The 21484-nt window shown below is 45.9% G+C and overlaps 1 protein-coding gene across 2 annotated transcripts in view; it reads right to left on the bottom strand.

Moving 5' to 3' along the window:
* AXIN1 (axin 1) overlaps nt 1-21484 on the bottom strand; it is a 486191-nt gene that overhangs the window by 438670 nt on the left and 26037 nt on the right. For both annotated transcript variants that reach the window (XM_069646773.1, XM_069646774.1), the window contains exon 2: nt 19090-20050. In XM_069646773.1, the coding sequence (XP_069502874.1) occupies nt 19090-20045 (956 nt within the window). In that variant the 5' untranslated portion in view covers nt 20046-20050. The remainder of the gene's footprint in view (nt 1-19089; nt 20051-21484) is intronic.

Consider the following 21484-nt stretch of genomic DNA (forward strand, 5'->3'; position numbering starts at 1 on the left):
CCCGACTTCTCGATTGCAGTACAGCAGGAGCGTCGCCAATTTCTCGGGGTCAAGAACCTGCTCAGGGAGAGAAGCATTCCATACGCCATCCTGTTCCCGGCCCGTCTAAAGTTCACATTTAACAACAAACTTTATTTCTTCACGGTGCCCTCAGAAGCGGTGAAATTCATAGAGGCACACATCCCTCTGCATCCACCTGCCGGAGATGATATGGAAAATGACTGAACTTAATTTGAAACTTGCTCTCCCGGATCGCCGCCTACTCGAGCGGTCTGAGGGCTTCATCATCCATGGACCGCCCACACTACCACCCTGCTGTTTTACTCCTACTTTTCATGCCCTCCGGGCTGTACTCACAGTTCCTTAGCCCTCAGATACGCACTTTCTATTTTGCATGTTGTTGGTCCACTCATAGTGATCATGTTGATTCCTGTCTTCATCAAATGCAATATCTCCCCATTTCGCATCCAGGCCGGCACGGCCACAGGTAATGGCTGTGACATGCATCACTAAACCGCAAACACTGTTTATTTTCTCACAGACGCCTTAGTGTCCCAAGCGTGCTAACACACGGCAATAGCGCACCCCATTGCGATTGCACTGCTTCCTATTTCTTTGTTTTTGGTTCGCCCCTGTTGGGCTCTTGCACAGGCTGGATCATGTTGGGGTCGGTCCGACTGTGCACTGTTGGAGATGGGTGGGATGTACACTGCTGATCATGGGTTGGTGGTGAGGGTGGGGGGGGGGAAACTGGGTGTTATCTACAAAAGGCACACAAGGTTGCATGTGGCCGGCACTAATGGGCCACGTTCGTAAATTTTGCCCCCACCCTTGGGGCGCACACTATTGTTGGGTCCGAGACGTTCATTGAGAACACGTGCTACATAATGAGATACCTGGCACAGGTATGGCAACCGTCTTAATGTCATGGAATGTCCGAGGGGTAAGCAATCACACTAAGGCGCGTAAAATCATGGCATATGCCAACAGACATAACTGCAAGATACTGTTCCTGCAGGAGACACACTCCAATGGCCACATCCCCAGAACAATGGCCCCGGCATGGGGACCTACTAGATTTTTTACCTCCTACTCCACCCAATCCAGGGGGGTTCTAACCATGATCCATAAATCCATCAAGTTCACACTGCATAAAAACTACACTGACCCTGAAGGACGCTATGTCATACTACATTGCACTTTGGCCAACAAAGAATATCTACTCGTCAACACCTATTGCCCCAATATCGATTCTCCTGATTTTTTTGACAAGATCGCCACTATACTGCTGGGATACGTGGGAACTCTGGTCATTTGGGGGGGGAGATTTGAATCTTATCCTTGATGCAGCCCTGGATAGGACTGGATCCAACCCACGGCCTCTGTCCAGTGCCGCACGCAGGTTGCACTCTCACATTAAGACCCTCGACATTTGCGATGCCTGGAGGTCGCTACACCCACATCTTAGAGACTACACTTACTACTCATCAGTGCATGGGAGCTCTTCTAGGATAGACTTGTTTCTTGTCTCGAAAGGTGTCATGGGAGGGGTGTTGGGCTCCCAGATCTTACCCCGCACGCTTTCTGATCATGCCCCGATCACACTCACAGCCAGACTAGGAGTACCCGTCCCGACGTTCAGCACCTGGCGTTTTAAATCCGACGCCCTGCGAGATGTGGTATTTAAGGCTGAAATACTCGACGATATTCTGTCTTTCTTCGAACTGAATACTCTCCGAGATACCTCTGCCGCCGTGAGGTGGGACGCCTTTAAGGTGTACATCAGGGGAATGTCTATCTCCCGGGAAGCTGGGGTGCTGAAATCAATCAGAACAGCGCTGAGCCGTTCAGAAAGCAAACTGAAACAACTGGAACTGCAAGGCGCCTCTGGTGCCGACCCCGCCACTCTTGCCCAGATCTCTGAGGAACTCCAAGCTTTCAACAAACTCGCCGTCAGCGAGATACATTTCCTTGGTCGCCCTCAAGTGGCCAGGAAATATGGTGAGGGAGAGAGGCCCGGGAGAACGTTAGCGACACTAACTAAATGGGAATCTGGCCGAACGCAAATCACCTCACTTAAAGATGAACAGGGTAATACCCAATGGGCTGACCTACAAATCCTGAACACATTTACCGAGTTCTACAGATCTCTCTACTCCCAGCCTGCTGAGCACACTGAACAGCACATGCGGGAACTCCTTGACTCCATCCCCACCACTGAGATCTCCTCCGCTACCCGTGACGAACTGGACTCTCCAGTCACGCTTGACGAGATAGTAACAGCCATCTCTGACCTACCCAAAGGCAAAGCCCCGGGGCCCGACGGTCTGACTGCCGATTTCTATCAAGAACACGTCGCTATACTCGCCCCCAAGCTACTCGAGGTCTGGGATGAATCGCTCAGAGTCTCTATTCTTCCCCTCTCTATGCGCGAGGCAGTCATTACGGTGCTGCTCAAGCCCGATAAGCCCGACGACGAATGTGGATCCTATAGACCCCTCTCCCTAATGAACCTCGACACAAAGATCTTTGCAAAAATTATAGCGAACCGATTTCTGCCCATTATGACATATCTGGTCCATGATGACCAGGCCGGCTTTGTACCGGGTAGGTCCACCTCCCACAACATCAGGAGACTGTTTAACGTAATGTCCCGCATTGATCAAGAGGCACAAGCAGTGGCGGTCACACTGGACGCCCAGAAGGCCTTCGATATGGTCTCCTGGAGATACACTTGGCTGGTTCTTGAGAATATGGGTATTGGCCCGAACATGATTAAGTTTATAAAATTGCTTTACACTTCTCCTGTGGCACGGGTTAGGACCAATACACTAACTTCTGATCTTTTCACACTGTTCAGAGGTACCCGACAGGGATGCCCCTTCTCTCCAATACTGTTCGCTTTAGCAATTGAACCAATGGCAGACTATGTCCGTGCTCACCACGCCCGCAAGGGTATAAGACTGAAAGACAGCCCCGAAATTATATCCCTATATGCGGACGATGTTCTCTTATACATCAGAGACCCTGCAACACACCTTGACTCAATACTAAGGGACATTACTCGCATAGGCACTCACTCCGGCTTCACTATCAATTATTCTAAGTCGGAGATCTTCCCGCTCACTAAGGCCACCCAGCAACCTGCCTCTGAATACCCCCTCCGTTGGTCACCGAATGGTTTTAGATATTTGGGCGTGCACATATCCTTGGCCAAGTCCTCCCTTCTCGCTGACAATTACTCTGCGGTAACACGCATGGCCGAAACTAAAATCCTCAGGTGGCGCGCCCTCCCGCTCTCCATTGCTGGACGGCTCTCCCTCATTAAAATGATTCTGCTCCCCAAACTCCTCTACACATTTAGCAACGTACCCGTGTGGCCTGGGAATAACTACTTTGCCAGACTGCACACACTGTTTGCTCAGTTCCTTTGGCACGCGGGCGCAGTACGCAAAAAGTGGACGGACATGACACTTCCATACAAACTAGGGGGACTCACAGCCCCGAATATATCACTTTACTGGCACGCAGCTCAGGCCCAACATGCCACCCACTGGTATCCTGGTGCACCAACGCGTCCCCATGTCAAACTGGAGAGATTGGCGACCACCGGCATCGACCTAATGTCCGCGCTACTGCATTACCAATACATACCCGACTCTCCTATTGACCCTCTCTACACAACTCTCTTGGCCTGGTCTCGCATGCTTTCCCAGACGCCTGGAGCCTTCCCGTACTACAAGTGGCTTCCCGTGTGGGCCTTTCCTGGCCTGGAACCCACACACGACGCAGCGCTGGCCCGACACTGGGGGGAGCTGGGATACCATGCACTGACGGACTTCTACCCTGAAGGCAGCTTTATTGACCCCCGATCTTGGAAACCGGGTCACACCGGGACCGCTTTGGAAACCCTCCAATATTATAGACTGCGGGCCGCGTTTAGGTCCAAATGGCCCACATTCCCGGACGAGCCCCCAGACAACCCAGCCATCGCATACATTGCCAACTCAGGGGGCGCCCGCGGCGTGGTCTCCTCACTCTACAAGATATTTCAGGCTGCTTCCCCTACTCCCACCCTCAAGGCACGCGATGACTGGGCCGACGACCTGGGCCTGGAAATATCAGATGGGGCCTGGGAGAACATGTGCCTGCACACCCAACGAGTCTCCCTCAACTTCCGTTTTCGTGCCATGCAGTACAAACTCCTAAATAGACTTTATTATACTCCGTACAGAACCTCTAGGTTCGCTCACACTGCGACACGCCCCTGCCCCCGCTGCGGGGCGACAGAGGCCGATCACCTACACATGTTCTGGTCTTGTAACAAACTGCTTGGTTTCTGGGAGGGTATCCTAGAAACTCTCTCTGCTATCATTGGAGTTGTTGTTGACCCAGATCCTCTGGCCGTCCTGTTTGGCGCCTGGACGACCGATGACACTAGATGTTCAGCTAGATTTTTGAATATTGCATGTATGGTTGCCAAGAAATGCGTCCTTCAGAATTGGAAAAATCCCTCCCCTCCGGCTCACCGGAAATGGCTCCATATGCTTACCTGGTCACGCAATTGCGAGGAGGAATTCATATCCATGCTCCCTGTTACATCTCGCCCCCGTAACATCTGGACGGAATTCAACACATACCTTAACAATAGAAGTACAAGTGCCTCCAGCTCTGGCTTGTCTCCCACCCCTCTGTAATTACCCCTACTATGTGCACACTTATTTGTATATATCTCATGCGACCACTGCCTTGTATTGCTGTGACCAATGTACCATGTTAAATGTATTGTATTGTTACGTCTTTTACACGTGCTGGACTCGTGCCCTTGATGCCTGCACCATGTAACCTTGTGCCGCTAAAAATAAAAGTTTAAAAAAAAAAGAAAAAAAGAATGGATGAATTACAAAGGATAAATAATAGTGGTACAGTAGGTAATTTACAAGGGATTACAATTAATCAGAGGAGTAGATACAAGGTAGGAATGTGGTACAATTGACAGGTAAGCGGGAAAGTATATAAATGGTGTGATATTCATAATAGGAGGATTTAGCAGTATAGAAGATCAGACTGTTTGACGCAGGTTACTACTTGATTTCTGAATATATTGGATGAGGGTTCGGCTCTGGGAGTTGCTGGTATAGAGTTCCACATTTTGGCTGCAAGGACTGGGAAACTATTGCTGGCTGCCTTTTGGAGCTTGAACCTAGGAATGGTCAGGCAGTTGGACTATGCAGATCTAGTAGGCCGGCCCGAAGATTTCCAGATGAATTTGTTACACCGGTACTTCGGTTCTAAGTTGTGTAAGCATTTGAAAGTAAGCAAGGGTTTTGAGACAAATTCTTTGGGGGACAGACAGCCAGTGCACACTGTGCCTTAGCTCTGTGATGTGGTGAGATCTGGGGTGGTTTGTTGCTGATCTGAGTGCAGTATTTTGGAGGATCTGAAGCTTTTTCAGGTTGTGTTTGTTGATGCCAAGGTAGAGTGCATTGATGCCAAGGTAGAGAGCATTGCAGTAGTCTATCTTGGATAATACTAGGGCTCTGGCAAGAGTAATGCAGTTACCTGTGGTCAGAAATGGTCTGCAGGCATTGATAAGCTTGCACGTGTATACAGTAGTGGAGGCCGTTGCGTTGATTTGTCTTCTCAAAGAGATGGAGGAGACGATGTAGATACCTAGAGTTTCTACATCTTTTGAGACCGTACTAATGTTACCATCAATATTGAAGGCATTGAATTGTTTGTCGAGTCTGTTAAGTCTGGCTTGAGTTCCCACAAGGAGCAGCTCAGTCTTGTCGTCATTGAGACATAGCCCGTGTTTGGCCATCCAGGCTTGGATGATTTGGTAGATGTCATTTAGTCGCTTGGAGTCTGTGCTGTAGTCACCAGAGATGGGAATAAGGATTTGGGTGTCATCCGCTTAGTTTGTATAGGAGACACCCAACTGGTCTAAGTCGTCGAAGAGGGGCTTCGTGAAAATATTGTATAGGGTGGGTGAGGTGCGTGATCCTTGGGGTACTCCGCAGATGACGGGGACTGGGGTCGCAGAGGCTGAGGGAGAGAAGATTCTAGTGGTTCTATTGTTTAAGAAGGACTGAATCCAAGAGGTGCTTTCGTCAGAGAAATGTGCTCCAGATGAGAGATGTTTGCAAAGGACTTTGTGGTCCACCAAATCAAAGGCCGCTGATAGATCTAGTAGCAAAAGGAGTGCCCAATTGCCTTCATCTTTTATGACCTTCATTTGTGTTACTAGGTCTAACAGGGCTGTCTACGTGCCATGTCTATGTCGGAAACCTGATTGGCAGAGTCCTAGTAGATTTTTGCTTTCCAGGTAATGCTGGCTCTGTAGATAGGCAGCCCTATCCAGAATTTTAAGGAGAAAGGACACAGTTGTGATAGGTCCATAATTCGTTGGGGTGTTGGGGTCTAGAGTTGGTTACTTTAGAAGTGGCATGACCCAGGCATCCTTCAAATTCGTCGGTACTATGTTGGTTGCAAAGGAAGCATTGATTAGGGTTGTGATAAAGGGTGCACGCTCTTTAGCTGACTCTTTAATAATTGATGCAGGGCAGACATCGCCTCGGCCTCCAGATGCTTTCAGACTCAAGATAATATCCTCAACATCCTTTGTGGCAAGAGGTGTGAATTTGAACAGGTCATGTTCATCAGAAGGGGGTGTTTGGGTTATCAGAGGGGCAGTGTTGGTAGTCAGGCTCGCTCTCTTTTTCTCTATTTTAGTTTGTAGAAGCTCAATTTTGTTCAAGAGTGCTGACTGAATATTGGTGCACCTTGTAACGTCTTCAACGCAAGTTACAGGTGGAACAGAGGGGGTTTCAAGCTCTCGAAGGATGCTAAATAATTATTTAGTGTTGGATTTAGCTTTGGAGATTCGATCATTGTAAGAATCACTTTTGGCAAGGAAAATTGCTGTTTTGTAATTAGATGTGGCTGTTAGGAAGGTCTCTTTATTGGCTACTGAAGGGAAGTTTTTCCAGCAGACATTGGCAGCTCTTTTATTCTTGCGCAGGGTTCCAAGGTGTGGGGTGAACCAGGTGTTTAAGTGTGAACGTGGTTTGGCTTTCCGCATTTTTAGAGGAGCGATCATGTTGATGGGTATTCAGAATGGTGGTGTTGTAAGAGTCCACTAGAGTGGTTGTGTCGATATTAGAGATGGCAGGGTTAGTGAGAGACTTGAGAAAGGGGAGAAGTTGATCAGGAGTTAGGTTGCGCATGTTTCTCGAGAGTTTGGGAGGTTTTTCTACGTTGGAGAGGTTGGCGTCCTGTAGTGATAAGATAATAGTGTGATGGTCGGACCAGGCACAAGGGTGGTTGGAAAGGATGTTAATATTGCAGTTGAAGTCAGTGATCCTGTCTAGTAGTCTACCTTTATCGTGTGTGGGTTGGGAGATACGTTGTGTGAAACCTAGCTCTGGGATACTATTAGCGTTTATTAGTGCATTAGCATCTTTGGGGTCATGAAGACCTAGGTTAAGGTCTCGCAGGAACATCACTTGTGAGCCTGGCTTTATGTTGGCTGTGAGGAGTAAGGTTATGCCGTTCTCGAAGGAGGATAAGAGACCTGGTGGTCTGTAAGTAAGGTGAATGGTTATGGTTCGTGTGGGTGTCATTGGTAGCTTGATAGTGACAAGTTCATCTGAGAGGAAGGTTAGAATGTGGCTGGGTATGTGGTGCATCTAAAGTGGCAGTTGAGGGGAAGGAGAGTTCGCATGTGAATCCATGTAAGACCCATGCTGGAGAACTGGCATTTACAGGTAAGTAACTTGTTGCTTCGCCAGCATGGGTGCTTCACATGCTCATGAATACGATTACACAACATTACATATACACAACCACTCAACAGAAGCGATACACTTACCCCTGGAACAGACTAACCTCATGCAAACAGGTTGCACAGCACTGCTTGGCCGACCCAGGACTATCCCTCCGCCCCTCATGGAATCCCTGTCAACACTGTAGAATCTTGTGAAGGTGTGGGTAGACCGCCTCATAGCAGCCCTGCAGCTATCCAGCAAGGCAACACCAGAGAGAAACGTGGTGTTTGCTGCAATGGCTCTGGTGGACTGGGCTCTCTGCCGGCCGGCAACAGTCTTTTGGCCAGACCAAGGTAATGCATGATACAACCAGAGAGCCACCTGGAGGTGGAAATCTTAGGCAGAGCCACCCCGTGCCCCATCGGTCCAAAAGCGATGAAAAGCTGAGAAGTCTTTCAAAACGGTTTCGTCCGTGCAACATAGTACTTCAAGGCACGCAAAACATCCAGTGAATGCAAAGCCCTTTCTACGGGTGAAGACTGGTTAGCAAAGAATATTGGCAAGACTAAAGGCTACTTCCATGAGACCTTCAGCATAAAGGACAGATGGGTCCACAGAACTACCTTGGAAAGGTGGAAGGACATACAAGGAGGCTTACACGCGAGAGCCTATTTCCACAACATGCCTGGCCGAAGTGATAGCCACTAGGAATGCTGTCTTCCAAGAGAGAAACTTTAAAGATGATCAATGTATTGGTTCAAATGGTGGGATTAGTTTTGATAAAACCACATTAAGCTCCCGAGCTGGAGTCTTCACTGGAGGGAATGTCCTGAAGAGGTCCTTGAGGAACTGCTTACGAATCAGTAAGACCACAGGGCGAGCTTGCCAGGAGCCCAGGCATAGCGGGGATATGGTGGCCGGACACACGTTAATAGACACATGTACTTAGCAATCAAGAGCAGCAAAGGCAGAGGTTGCAGAGCTGTGACTCGCAGTGAAGACATCCTTTGTGAACGGCACCACACCGTAAAGTGTTTCCACTTGTGCTTATAGCAGGAAAGCTGTGATGGAGCACTGGCCGTAGCCAGAATGTTCTTGCATTCGAGATGGAGCAAGGAGAGTAGTGACCGAATTCTAGGGCTGCAGGAGCCAGGCCGCTAGGTTCAGAGACTCAAGGTCGCAGTGCAGGATTGACCCTCCTTCCCTGAAGGGGAGGTCTGGAAGAGGAGGCAGTTTGACGGCTGGAGCCACTGAAAAACAGAGAAGGTCTGGATACCAGATCTGACTGGGCCACGCTGGTGTGATGGATATCATCCTGCAGAAGGATTGAGTGTATTGATCACACATAGCAGCAGGGGGTCTGGTAGAAATGCGCACAGGAACAGACACTCCAAAGTGAATCAGAAGGTGTCTCCGAGGTTCTTGTCTCGAGGATACCTGCTGGCAAACTGAGTTGGCCGCCGTAGCAAAAAGATGGAGCTGAAGGTTACCCCATTTGGTGAAGAGAAGAGATTCCTAGGTCTGCTGGAGTTCCCACTCGTGGCAGCACCGTAGATTTCTGCTGAGAGAGTCTGCAATGGTGTTGTGAACGCTGCCAGGTGAAACGGAAAGGGAAATATCTGCTGAGCAATGGCCTAGTGCCACACGTTTTGCGCCTCCTGAGAGGGAATGGGAGAGCGAGCCCCACCCTGCTTCCCGATGTAAAACATAGTGGTTGGGTTGTCTATGCAGACGCAACCACGTTCCCCTGGAGTCTTCTGGTGAGGGTGAAAGAGGGGAGGGATGTGCTGTACTATACTTTAAAATCAGCACAACTATGGGTGCTAGCCAAGTGGATGCAAACCATATCAGAAAAACCATGGCTGTTTATGGAGTACGATTCCAAAAAATGATAGGATTAAAGTGTAGGCTCTTGGGCCTATCGCGTGGACCACCATCTTGTTCTGGGATGAAGTATCTGTCAGGCGAGGTATCACATCCTTCCCTTCCCCATTTACACCCATAGTGGGCAATCCCGCTTTTACGCCAGGAGAGAAAGTTAACAAGGTGTAAGAATGATAGGTGTGGTAAAATGGCGGATAGGTTTATGAAGGAATAAATTAAATGTTTTCAGGAATGCTAGGCCTCTTTTGTGCTGGAGGAGCTAGACAGAATGCAGTACTTCACCTCAGGCCATATGCTCTATAGCAGGAGGTCAAGCTCGGTGGTTCTAGAGAGTGGAAAGCTTTTGAAAAAATATTACAGCAAGCTATGGGAATGAGGGTGCTAATTTAAAGAAAGTATAAAGTTTTGATGAACTGAACTGGCAAAGTTATCTTATTATTTTCAATTCAAATTGTATTACATTTGGATTTCTCCATTAACAATAAAACGCACATTAAAAATAAAATACCAAAACAGTTTCAGAAACCATCCAACAATTGAGAAAACCTTGTTTTAATACTATCCCGACCATACGTGGATACGCACATAAAATCTGCATAAAATCAATACAAAATCTAGCGTTTCATACATCTTGCTCGACGAATGAAAGCAATTTATATGAAATAAAATCCACATTATTGCAATTCATAATACACTGCATTGCCTCCCCACAGTGCAAGATATTATTCTGGATGAAATGCTGTTTCAACAATGTCACGCAAGTCTATAAAGCAGTTGCAAATCAATAGAAAATGGCCCAGATCCCCTGGGACAGCCATATCACAGAAGAAGACATTAGTAATTTCTCCCCCGCCCCAGTTAGTACGAGTCTTTATGGGGAGACCATTTGGGAGACCATCAAAACTATTCTTAGACAGTCATGGGACATAGAATTACACACTTCACTTCCTATCACTGCATCCACCCAAAGAGCGGCATACAGCCTCAGCGATACCAGGTTTCATGCCGTTCTCTGATTTTCCTCCTTAGAAACGCATAGAGCTCTTTGCTTTAAAACAGATCTTAAGTGAGTGGAATTAGTTTGCTTCAATATATAAATAAATCTGCAAATTCCCACTTCTTGAATAATTTACAGCCCTCATTATACCAAGTGTAACCAATGCTTGCAGAGGAATTTACAATAATACATTTTGAATATTTGGGTTCTCAATCTATAGCATATGATTTGAGTCTTCATAAAAAAAACAACCCAAATCTGATACTTACCAGTCATTCAAATTTTGGCTCCCGCAATTCCAGGCGCATTGCACTGTGTGGAGGGCTCAGTGGGAGTGTTAACATTAAGATTGTATTCGGTATAACAGCAAGTTTAGAGCATTTTGAGTACTCCCAAATCTCAATCCTATACAACAACGCAGTCCCCACGTACATTTTGTAAACATTGAAACACTTCTTAAAAATACGACCACCAAACTTATAATAAAATCTTAATAGGCCCCCATTCTTGCATGGGCTTTCAGAGCTGCCAAATCTAAGTGTTTTGTCATTTCACATTTTTTGTAAACAACCCTAAATAACAGAAAGCATCCACAACCTCGATTTTCACACCATTTAAAATCCATGAAGGATTGTTTTTACCTCTACTGAAAAACATGATTTTTGTTTTACTCATATGCAGCTTTAGATAATTGCTTCTGAAGAAATGATCTTCATAATTAAGACTTTGCTGCAGTCCACTGCAGGTTACATCAATTGGTTTATAGTCATAGTTTCGAATCAAAAGATTCGAGAAACAAAAGTTTCGAAAACAAAAGCTCCGACATGCTATGTTTAATATGCAAAATGCATTTCTATCGAAACCAATCCGTCGACAATAGACATGGATTGGTTTCAATTGAAATGCACTTTTACATATTAAAAGTAGCATTTCAATGCTTTTTTTTGGTAACTTTGAAACATGAGATGGAGCTTTCCAGTGCTGTAATTTCAGCACTGGACAGCTCCATTTAACATTTCAGGTTTTTAGTGTATATTGGGGGGGGGTTCTCCACCCTGCCCCCCCAAACCGCATGACACCCTCCCACCCCCTAACCCCCAAGCCCCAACCCAAGTTTCGATAGGCAAACTTTCGAATTATTTTCAAACAAATTCGAAAGAATGGCATTCCTAAAAAAAAAAAAAAAAAAAATCGAGAGTTTGCCTTTCGAAACTTTTGTATTCGAAAAAATGACTGGACACCAATTAAGGCTGTATCATCCGCTGCATACATTAAGGATCCTATGCACCCATACTAGTTATGGGGTTAAAATCTGCTGAAAATTATATAAATAAAAGAGGAGCTAGATAGCATCCTTGCTTAACCCATCTATATTTGGGATAAAATCAGCCAATAAACTCCCTTCTTTACAACACCCAACTACTGCACGAGTACTCATGTAACATCTTATTATTAGGTTTAGTAATCCCAATCCCTGAGGGACCTTCAAGGTCTTCATTTTCTGCCACATGGCCTCCCTATCAGCAGAATGGAACGCTTTCTTGAGGTCCGGAAATGCTATACAACTTAGCCCCTCTGACAGCAGTATTTTCCAATTAGAGTATTTCGAATAAAACAATGATCAATGGTCGAAAACCCCTTCCTCAACCCTGCTTGTGAAACCTGCAAAATATTATTTGAGCACACCTAGTCCTAATTTTCAGGCATTTATTAAAATCATACTTGTTATGTCAAAAAGAGAAATGGGAAGATAGCAATACAGATCATTAACACAGAACTTTTAAAAATTGAGACTATTAGGGCGCTTTTACAAGATCTAGGGATTACTCAAACCAATTGAAAGGGTTTTCCAAAACGGATGTCCACCAGTCCAGGGACCATTTGTAATAATCTGACCTCAAATCATCCGGGCCAGCCGCTTTCCCATTAGAGAGCCTCGATGCAGGCAAGTATTTGTTCCTTATAGAAAACAATGTCACCGATTCTACAATCTACCTCTGACGCCTTTTCTGCCCAGTCAGAGTCGTAAAAGATTTTTGGGAAACGGTTAACCAATCTATCTAAGGAACTTACACCCTTGTCTTGTTCGTTAGTCGGTCCAAATCCCCCTGCTACCAAACTCCACACAAGCTTTCAGTCTTCTAATGACACAACCTTCTCCATCTGCTGCCATTGCTTCATAACAAACTCTCCCCGTTTCCGATGCAGCATTTTGTATAGTCTAATTTAAGTGCATATAGCCGACAGGATTTCTGTCAACCAGCCTTGGCTGCCTCATATATCTCCCCTTTCATTCGTCTACACTCTTGATCATACAATTGTGCACTTGTGACCCTTTTTATTGGTAACTATTACAAAACAAAGAAATTCCTGCCAGATTACTTCAGCTAGAATTTCATAACAATCTATCGCAATTGAAGTTGTCTTGTTGAGCAAATTTCAAAACATCAACAATATCACCAATATTTGCTGATGAGATAGTGTTCCTGTCCCAACCCTAGTGGTGTTATATAACAAACAGTATATAAAAGAGTGTCCGGCTCTAAAAACTGGGTAGGGTTCTTGATCGCTAAAATAAGAGGAAAATGATCACCATCAGTGCGCTTACCCACAAAAAAAGTAGCACTGTATAACAGTCAACCAAGCAATAATCAATTATTGAAGTCCTCGTCCCCTATTGGAACAGGTAATCATCTGCAGTTTAATTCCACCAGGGAGAAATTCATCAACTGGTCCAATGCCTTACCAATGACATCATACTTATCATTTTATTGATTCCTCACTGTGATGCTACAATGTTCCTTAAACAATAGTTTATCTTCGCCAATTCTGTTCGTCGAGCACAGTTTTGCATTGAAGAACGCCATTAGTGTAATATTGGTATATGCAGTTTGTTCTCTTCCAATCCCTTCTTTCAAGTATCAAAGCTCTTAATGCCCTTTTTGGTGGGCAGGTAAACTAGCAGACTGCTCTTGTTAATAACTGTTTTGAGGACTACGGCAACTGTGTGCTCCATTCCACCTTAACTCTTTAAATCACAAATGGGAGAGACTTCCTGACCAAGGTTACGATACTGCCACTCAAACGGCCCTTGCCCATTGTTTTTGTAACAAAACGTACAAAATCCTTTATAGAATATACCTTCTCCGTCCTGCTCTTTGGAGACATTCAATATCATAGCCAGCAGCCAGCTATATAGTTGACACACTATGCATCAATGGCTTTATCTTTAAGTCCCGCAACATTACAAGAGATCATCTTAAGTGCAATTGATCTACTTCCTACACACTAAACAAGAGACGTCTCGGGGTAAATGGTCTAATGCACCCATAATACTGGGTCTTTGGCCCTGTGGAACATTTAGAGCATAGTTTCTATTATTATATCATGGCCTTCCTTATAGGCTGCCACTACAACCGGAAGGCGTAAGGCGTGTGGCCCCGAGACAAAGGCCCAAGAGAAAAAGGCCAACACCTGTCTAGTCATGTCCGGGCTGACCCGTGGCCGTGGGACGCAGGAACTATACCTCACAGAGCACAGAGCGGACCGCTATGCCCATCTATCAGTAAGCCGCTTAAGGTTAAAAAAAAATAATAATAATTTCCACTGGGCCGTCTGCTGACCTGCTGAGCACCGTGCTCCATCACTACTGCTCTAACCCTATCGACCAGATACCCACCCTCTCCGACCCGCTATTGCCGAGTCTAAGCATTTCCTCCTCCCTAAACATGATTATTCGCCATTCGCCATCTGCACTAGTTGCCTGGTTGAATCTGCCTAATTTGACGCATTGCTACTCTGTTGCATAACCTTGTGCTTAGCCCTGTGTATCCATTGCTTTATTTGCCCATGGTGGTATGTCAAATTCACCTATGTTTGATGCATAAGTTATTCTGTTGCATAGCCCTGTGTATTCATTGCTTTATTTGCCCATAGTGGTATGTCAAATCTGTCTATTTTTTGATGCATAAATTATTCTGTTGCATAGCTCTTGTATTGTATGCACTATCTGCCACAGGCGCCGTAACAGACCTGCCTAACTACTGCATAGCCTACCGAACAGTCCTCTGCTCAAATGCATCTCCTCACCACCCACAGATCAGCCCACCCACAATCACGCCAACTCAACCTCAGCTCACTCACGTCTCAACTACCCACACTGACCATATCTCTCACTCTACTCACCTACTGGCTCTTCGCCACCATGCTCCCCACTCTTAGACACACACTCCTCACCACTACTGCACATAGCTTCCTCATCTACCTCTACAATCATCACACCATGCCATCACAGGACCAAACTAAAAGCTCAAACCCGGCTACATTCTAGATGCATTAGGCTCAGGTCCCGCACAGAAACCAATTCACACCCATGCACTCCTATCACCACACACCTTCGGATCCTTCGCCTTAGCTCCCGCACCCATGATGCACAGCCACCACCCATCCCACTCATTCCCCCTAGCACCAAACACACCCCCCCTCTGAGATTCACTGATGCACATCTCACATACCCTACCTCCAACCCCCTCCAGCCCCCACCCCTAAAATGACTCCTACCAATACAGCCATCAAATGCGCCCTCATCAACACTCACTCGCTCCCTGCCCACGCTCTTGAGATCAACGACCTCATCACCCTCCACGACCTTAACATACTAGCAATCACAGAAACATGGCTCCACGAAGCCTCAGAATCAGCCATTTCACTTGCCCTCCCCTTAGGTTACACCATTACACCATCCTAAAACAGGATCGCAGGTCATCTAAAGGCGGAGGTGTGTCACTTATCTCCAAAGAGAAACATTCGCCAATGAGCTCTCTGATCTAGGATTCTCCCATAAAATCCTGGAACCAACTCACTCCAAAGGCCACACCATTGACTGGATCGCAGACCACAATTGCTCGTCCACCATCACCAACATAGCACCACACCCTTGGACAGATCACCATTGCATTCAATTCACTATTCCGTCCAGACCTGCCCCCAAAGTGCTCTCCTACGCCCCCTGCAGCCAAAGTCAATAGCTCTAAAAAACGTACCAAAGCCAACATCCTCCCTCTTCTACACATCCCAGAACTTAAACCCCCATCTACCAATAACCCTGACATTCTCGCAAACATCTATTCGAACATCCTTACCAAAGTCATCGAGTCCATAGCGCCACTCGAGAACAAGAAGGAAAGAAAATCTATGCATACTAGCCAGTGGTTCACGGATGAGCCATATATTCTATGTGGCAACAAACGTCTAGCCTTAGCTAAATGGCAATCATCACCCAACCCCACCACTCTTACTGAATTCAAAAACATCGCAGTGACCTACAAGAAAGCTATACTCACAGCCAAATCTGAATCCCTTAACCACAGAATCACCTCAGCCAGCTCTAAATCCAAAGAAATGTTTGCAATCTTTAAAGATCTCATCTCTCCTCCCTCCAGCCCTGATGAAATTGTCAAAGAAGAGGCCTGGTGTCAGCTCTCCTGAACAAAATCAATCTACTCCAAGAAAAAAATTCAGTCACAGCGCAAAGCTCTACCCAAGCAAGACAATTCACCATGCGCTGCACCCTCCACCTCTCACCCTAACACCCCTCTCTTCTCATTTAAAAAAGTCACAGATGCAGAATTAGCAGACTTGCTCCTCCATATCAAACCCTCCACCTGCAAAGGAGACATCTGCCCTCCAGCCATTATCAAGCAATCCTCTGACGCACTGACCCCTATTATCACAGCATTCATCAATGCTTCCTTCTACACAGGCACGGTCCAACAAAGCCTAAAAGAGGCTTGGGTTCGCCCCCTCCTAAAGAAGCCTTCATTAGACCCCGCCTGCCCTAACAACTACCGTCCAATCACCACAGTTCCCTTCCTCCTTAAAATCCTGGATAAAGCCGCCCATTCCCAAATCCAACTATTCCTTGAAACCAACGCTATATTAGGCAAAAGACAATCAGGCTTCCGCAAAGGCCACGGCACAGAAACTGCCCTTCTGGATTTGAAAAACCAAATCACCAAGATAATGGACAAAGGCAAACCTGCATTGCTGTTACTCCTAGATCTCTCTGCCGCGTTAGATCTGGTTGACCATAACATCCTGACCTCCCATCTCCCCAACACAGCCCAATTCTCTAATACAGCCACATCTTGGATAACCTCATTTCTCGAAGGCAGAGCCATGAAAGTGTATTCCGATCAGGCAAACCCCCACACCCCCCCGCCACCACCATCCTCTGCGGAGTGCCACAGGGCTCATGCACCGCAACTACTCTCTACAATCTCTTCACGAAACCCCTTTTCGACAAACTTGATTCGCTCGGCATAGCCTATACAAACTATGCCGATGGCACGCAAGTACTTCTTCCCCTCACTGGCTCCTAAAATCGGGATGCTACAGCCCTCCTTCAAATTTACTCTACCATTCAAACATGGATGGCAACCAATGGACTCTGTTTAAATGGGGATGAAACCGAGATCATCCTCCTAGGCCCCAGGGAAATTTTACCCAAACTGGACCCAAAATATGAAAATTTCACCATTGACAACTTCATCATACCTGTCTCCAACACTGTAAAAACTTTAGGAGTCTATCTTGACTCGACACTGTCAATGACCAGACAGGTCAACGCCATTGCATCAGCATCCGCCCATACCACCAAACTCCTAAATGCCATCAAGCCGTTTCTTACCACCCAAAACTGCCTTTCCATAGCCCGAGCCACAATAGGAGCAAAACTAGACTATTGCAACGCCCTCCTTGCAGGCACCTCAAATGTCAACCTCCACAAACTACAAACAGTACAAAATAATGCACTCCGAGCCGCCCTCAGCATCCCTAAAAGGGACCACATCACCCAGGCTAGACGTGCAGCCCACTCGCTACCTGTCAAAGACAGGATCAACTTTAAGATACTCACCCTGACACACAAATGCATTACTCTCTCTGCTCCATTTTACCTGGCAGACACCATTACCAGAGACCTTGCCACACGGCCAAAAAGAAGTCACCACGCTTATCAACTCGGCGTCCCGCCCATCAAAAGAATGAAAGCCGGAGACATTAGCTTCTCACACATTGCTCCCAAACTATGGATCGCACTACCCAATGCCCTCAGAGCTGAACACTCTCTCGCTCTCTCTCTGCCTTCCGCAAAACCCTTAAAACCACACTATTCAATTAGCCTTCACATCCTTTTTCCCCCCTTCTACTTCCTGCACTGTAAGTAAGCTATGTTTATGATCATGCTTTGAATAGCACAAGGAACATGTAACCAAGTCCTGTATTTCACTTACAATCTGTTTAACTATAAGTACGCTGTCTTGTATCTTGTAACCAGCATGTTTTCACCTCTGTAACAAGCGCCACGATGCCCAAGGGCTGCTGCACGCTCTACAAATGCTAATAAATAAATACATAAATATTAAATGAATTCTCTAGCTATTTGCATGCCATGTCAAGTAGTGGTGGGTTATCAAACTCATCACCACCCGCTGGGGCTCAAGGCTAAGAGAATTTCATGAGTTTTAGGGCGGAATATGGAGAGACGGCCATAGAATGGCATTCTAGTCAATATACAATTTTGTAAAAATAGTATGCTGTTTAACGCCAAATGTTTTAGGTTTGCAATATCCCAATCAGTCGAACTTATGCTGGAGAGACTGTAGATCATGCAGCATAGTGAAAATAGTGTGCAGTGAAAATAGTGTGCAGTGAAGTTCTGCATAACCTGGCCAGAATATTACTGGGAGCAAGACAACGGTAGGGAGGCGAGTTTCAGCCAAGACAAGGGGGCTGATGTCTAAGTTACTATTGGCTGAAAAGTGGTGCATTCCCAAGGTTGCGGAAGAAGCCTGAACCTCCCAAACCAGTCCCCCTTCCCACGGTAGTGATGTGGTTTAGGAGAGTAAGGGAATTGTTAGCGATGGAAAAATTCATGCTTGCTATATGCAACACAACGAGAGACTTCTATGCAACGCGTTCTGCGTATCTTAACAATACAGCTAAACGGTGTACAACCTTAATGTGTCCTGGCAGGCTGAGAGTATAAGGATGGCTCAATGTCTGAATGTATATTCAAGTACATTTTTTTCTTTTCGGTTTATTATGGGAAATCAAACTGTGCATCGATGTTTGAAAGAATGTAACATTTTTGAACAGCCTTCAGTCGGAGTTGCAGATGCTAAAATATTAGAATTCAGTATTTTGACAATATTGCTATGTGATGTTTGTTAACCGTTGCTCATTACAGGTTTAAAAAACTTGGTTATAAAAAAAAAATACACATTTTAGTAAGACTATAAGAAGCACCAACAAGCCATTTCTCTAGACCACTTTAAACCTCAAGTCCAACCAAGCAAAATAGCAAAGATTGTTAGACCAACAGCCATTATTAGCACACATAGGATCACTGGCATACAAGTGCAAGAGGTCATTGCTCACCGGAATTCTCTATTTTCGCTGAATCTTCTGGAGCCTGGTGTGTGCTGCAGTGATGTTTCAAGCAGCAGCTTCTCAGTAGGCCTACTGGCAGGGGGAATGTCAACCTCAGCTGACTCTTCACCATCACGGTCACATCTCCACTCCTCATCCTCATTGAGAGTTGGCAAATATCCAGGGGGACCTTTCCCTGTCCCAGACCCAGAGCTCTGATCACTATAAATTTTGGGGCTTTCACCACCAGTCCTTGTATACTCCAAATAAATATCTGATTTTAGGAAGACTGGGTAGGTGTTGTCCTCCATCATGGACTGTATTTCTGTCTGTGCCTGGTCAAACATGGCTGCATCAATTTGCTGGCGCATTACACAATCTCTGATGAAACATTTTGTGGCCGGTTTAATTTGACGAGACACAATGCCATTGTTGTCAAGAATGTACTTCTTGTAAATAGCCTTGGACAATTTTAGTCTCTTGTCCTCGTTTGAAGCACCAGGACCCTGCTTCCTGAAACCAGTGCATGCAAACCAAAAGTCCAGAAGGTCTGCACAGTCCTCCTGTTTCAGAAAAGTCCTGAACAAGTTAATCCCATCCTGGTCATCTAAAAGTGAGTGCAGTGACTCAGCCCATTTTAGGTATGGAGGTGTGGGGGAGGCACTTCCTTCAGGCTCATACCCCAGATCCAAATCTATTCTTCGCGGTGTAGCCGTTGAGGTCTCATTTTTCATGCCATCTCCTTTACCAGAGTAACAACTGTGGTTTAAGGGTCTCTGATCACTCAAAACAAGCTTGCCCTCCTCGCCAGGGACTGGTGGTCTCGGTGCATCTTCAGTAAAGCTTCCCCCTAGGTCAAAGGGGAAACTTGTCCCCTGGACACTCATTTTTACAGCGTTGGATTGATTGGTGACAAATGTTCTAACTTTAGCACTCCAAGATCCAGCGTTCCAACGAAACTGCATTCATCCTGTTGACACAAGACAAAAAGATGATTAAAGATGAATGATCACAGAACCGTCATGTTGCCTGTTCAACAAAGTGCTGACAGTTTTCTGCTAGACAGATATCAACAAGGAACTTAAATGAATGCAGTATTACAATTCTGGTTAGGGGCATGAGCCATATGCAAATCAGTCACACTGTTGGCCTATGGGAGGTACATTTCTTACCTCTGAACACGCACATTTGGACTGAGCCGCCACCACACCGACAGCCTTAGGCAATTTGTGATGAACAATGACACAGACTATGAATACAATAGCAGCCCTTGCTCGGCTGGTTATTAGTATGGAAAGTAAGAAACTCTGCTTCTGTGCATGAGAGCTGAAGGATAATGGTCAAAGGCTTTAAGAGTTTATTGCAATTAAATGGGCTTGGTCCGCATTTTCAACCTGTGTAGTGGGCAGAGATGGCAAAGGCACAATATTTACAGCTACTTCTAGGTGTGTATTTTCACTTTACTAGTGTTCATGGAGCAAGCACATTTCATTAAACAACCAAAAAGGCCAACAACTAAGGGTTTGTGCAACACTCCGAAAAGCATTACCGTTGAGATGGATTTAAAAAATCTGGCCTGGTGGACAGATTTTAGGAGGCCACCCTAGTTATAGTGTACAGGGGAACTCTGAGAGGTAAGCCAGAACCCAATCAAGATAAGAGCAGTCAAGGCTATCCTCAGTAGAGGATGAGTGGTGTTAGGGGTCCACAATGAGTCCACACAGTGAAGCACATAATAATTCAATTAAGACCGGCAAGTACAAAAATACTATATGTATTCTATGCCCAAAACACACACTAGTAAATGAGACGAACAGGTGATAATATTACAAACTCAATTATAAACATATACAGTTGTTTTGGATGCATGTTCAGGTCTCATGCGCAACCCAAAAGATTTAGATTGGAGGAAAATATAATCGCGCGTAAGGAAATGCATGTGGGTGACTGCAGGGGGGGGCATGCAACGTAGGAATAAGAAATGTATTGTTTTCAACTAGTCATGGGAACATAGGTAGGCGCAGTTATACGGCATGAATAATATCAAAGTACAAGTGAAATGTAGTGTATGCCAATGCAAATGTAGGCCCTGGTCCCGCCGCGAGAAATACTGAGATACAGCAATATTTAAAGCAAGGCCTAGTTTGCCAGAGGCCATGGCGAAAGTAGCAGCATAGCATAGCAATGAGGTCTGAATCACTTTCCCATCCCAAGCCCCGGCAGGGAAACCGAACATAGAGGCCGACAGGCAGGGCACAAAATACAATTGTCTTGTTTTGCAGGTCTGCAAAACCCAAAAGGAATGTGAATGGCCACGCACAGACAGGGCTGCGCCGGTTCCTGAAGGACTAGCCCATGGGATCCAGGGCAGAGTTTTCGAGCTGCGAAAGGTCCAGTCTAGATT

Source organism: Ambystoma mexicanum, chromosome 2q, assembly GCF_040938575.1.
Source record: "Ambystoma mexicanum isolate Mex_15411 chromosome 2q, UKY_AmexF1_1, whole genome shotgun sequence".
NCBI lineage: Eukaryota > Metazoa > Chordata > Amphibia > Caudata > Ambystomatidae > Ambystoma > Ambystoma mexicanum.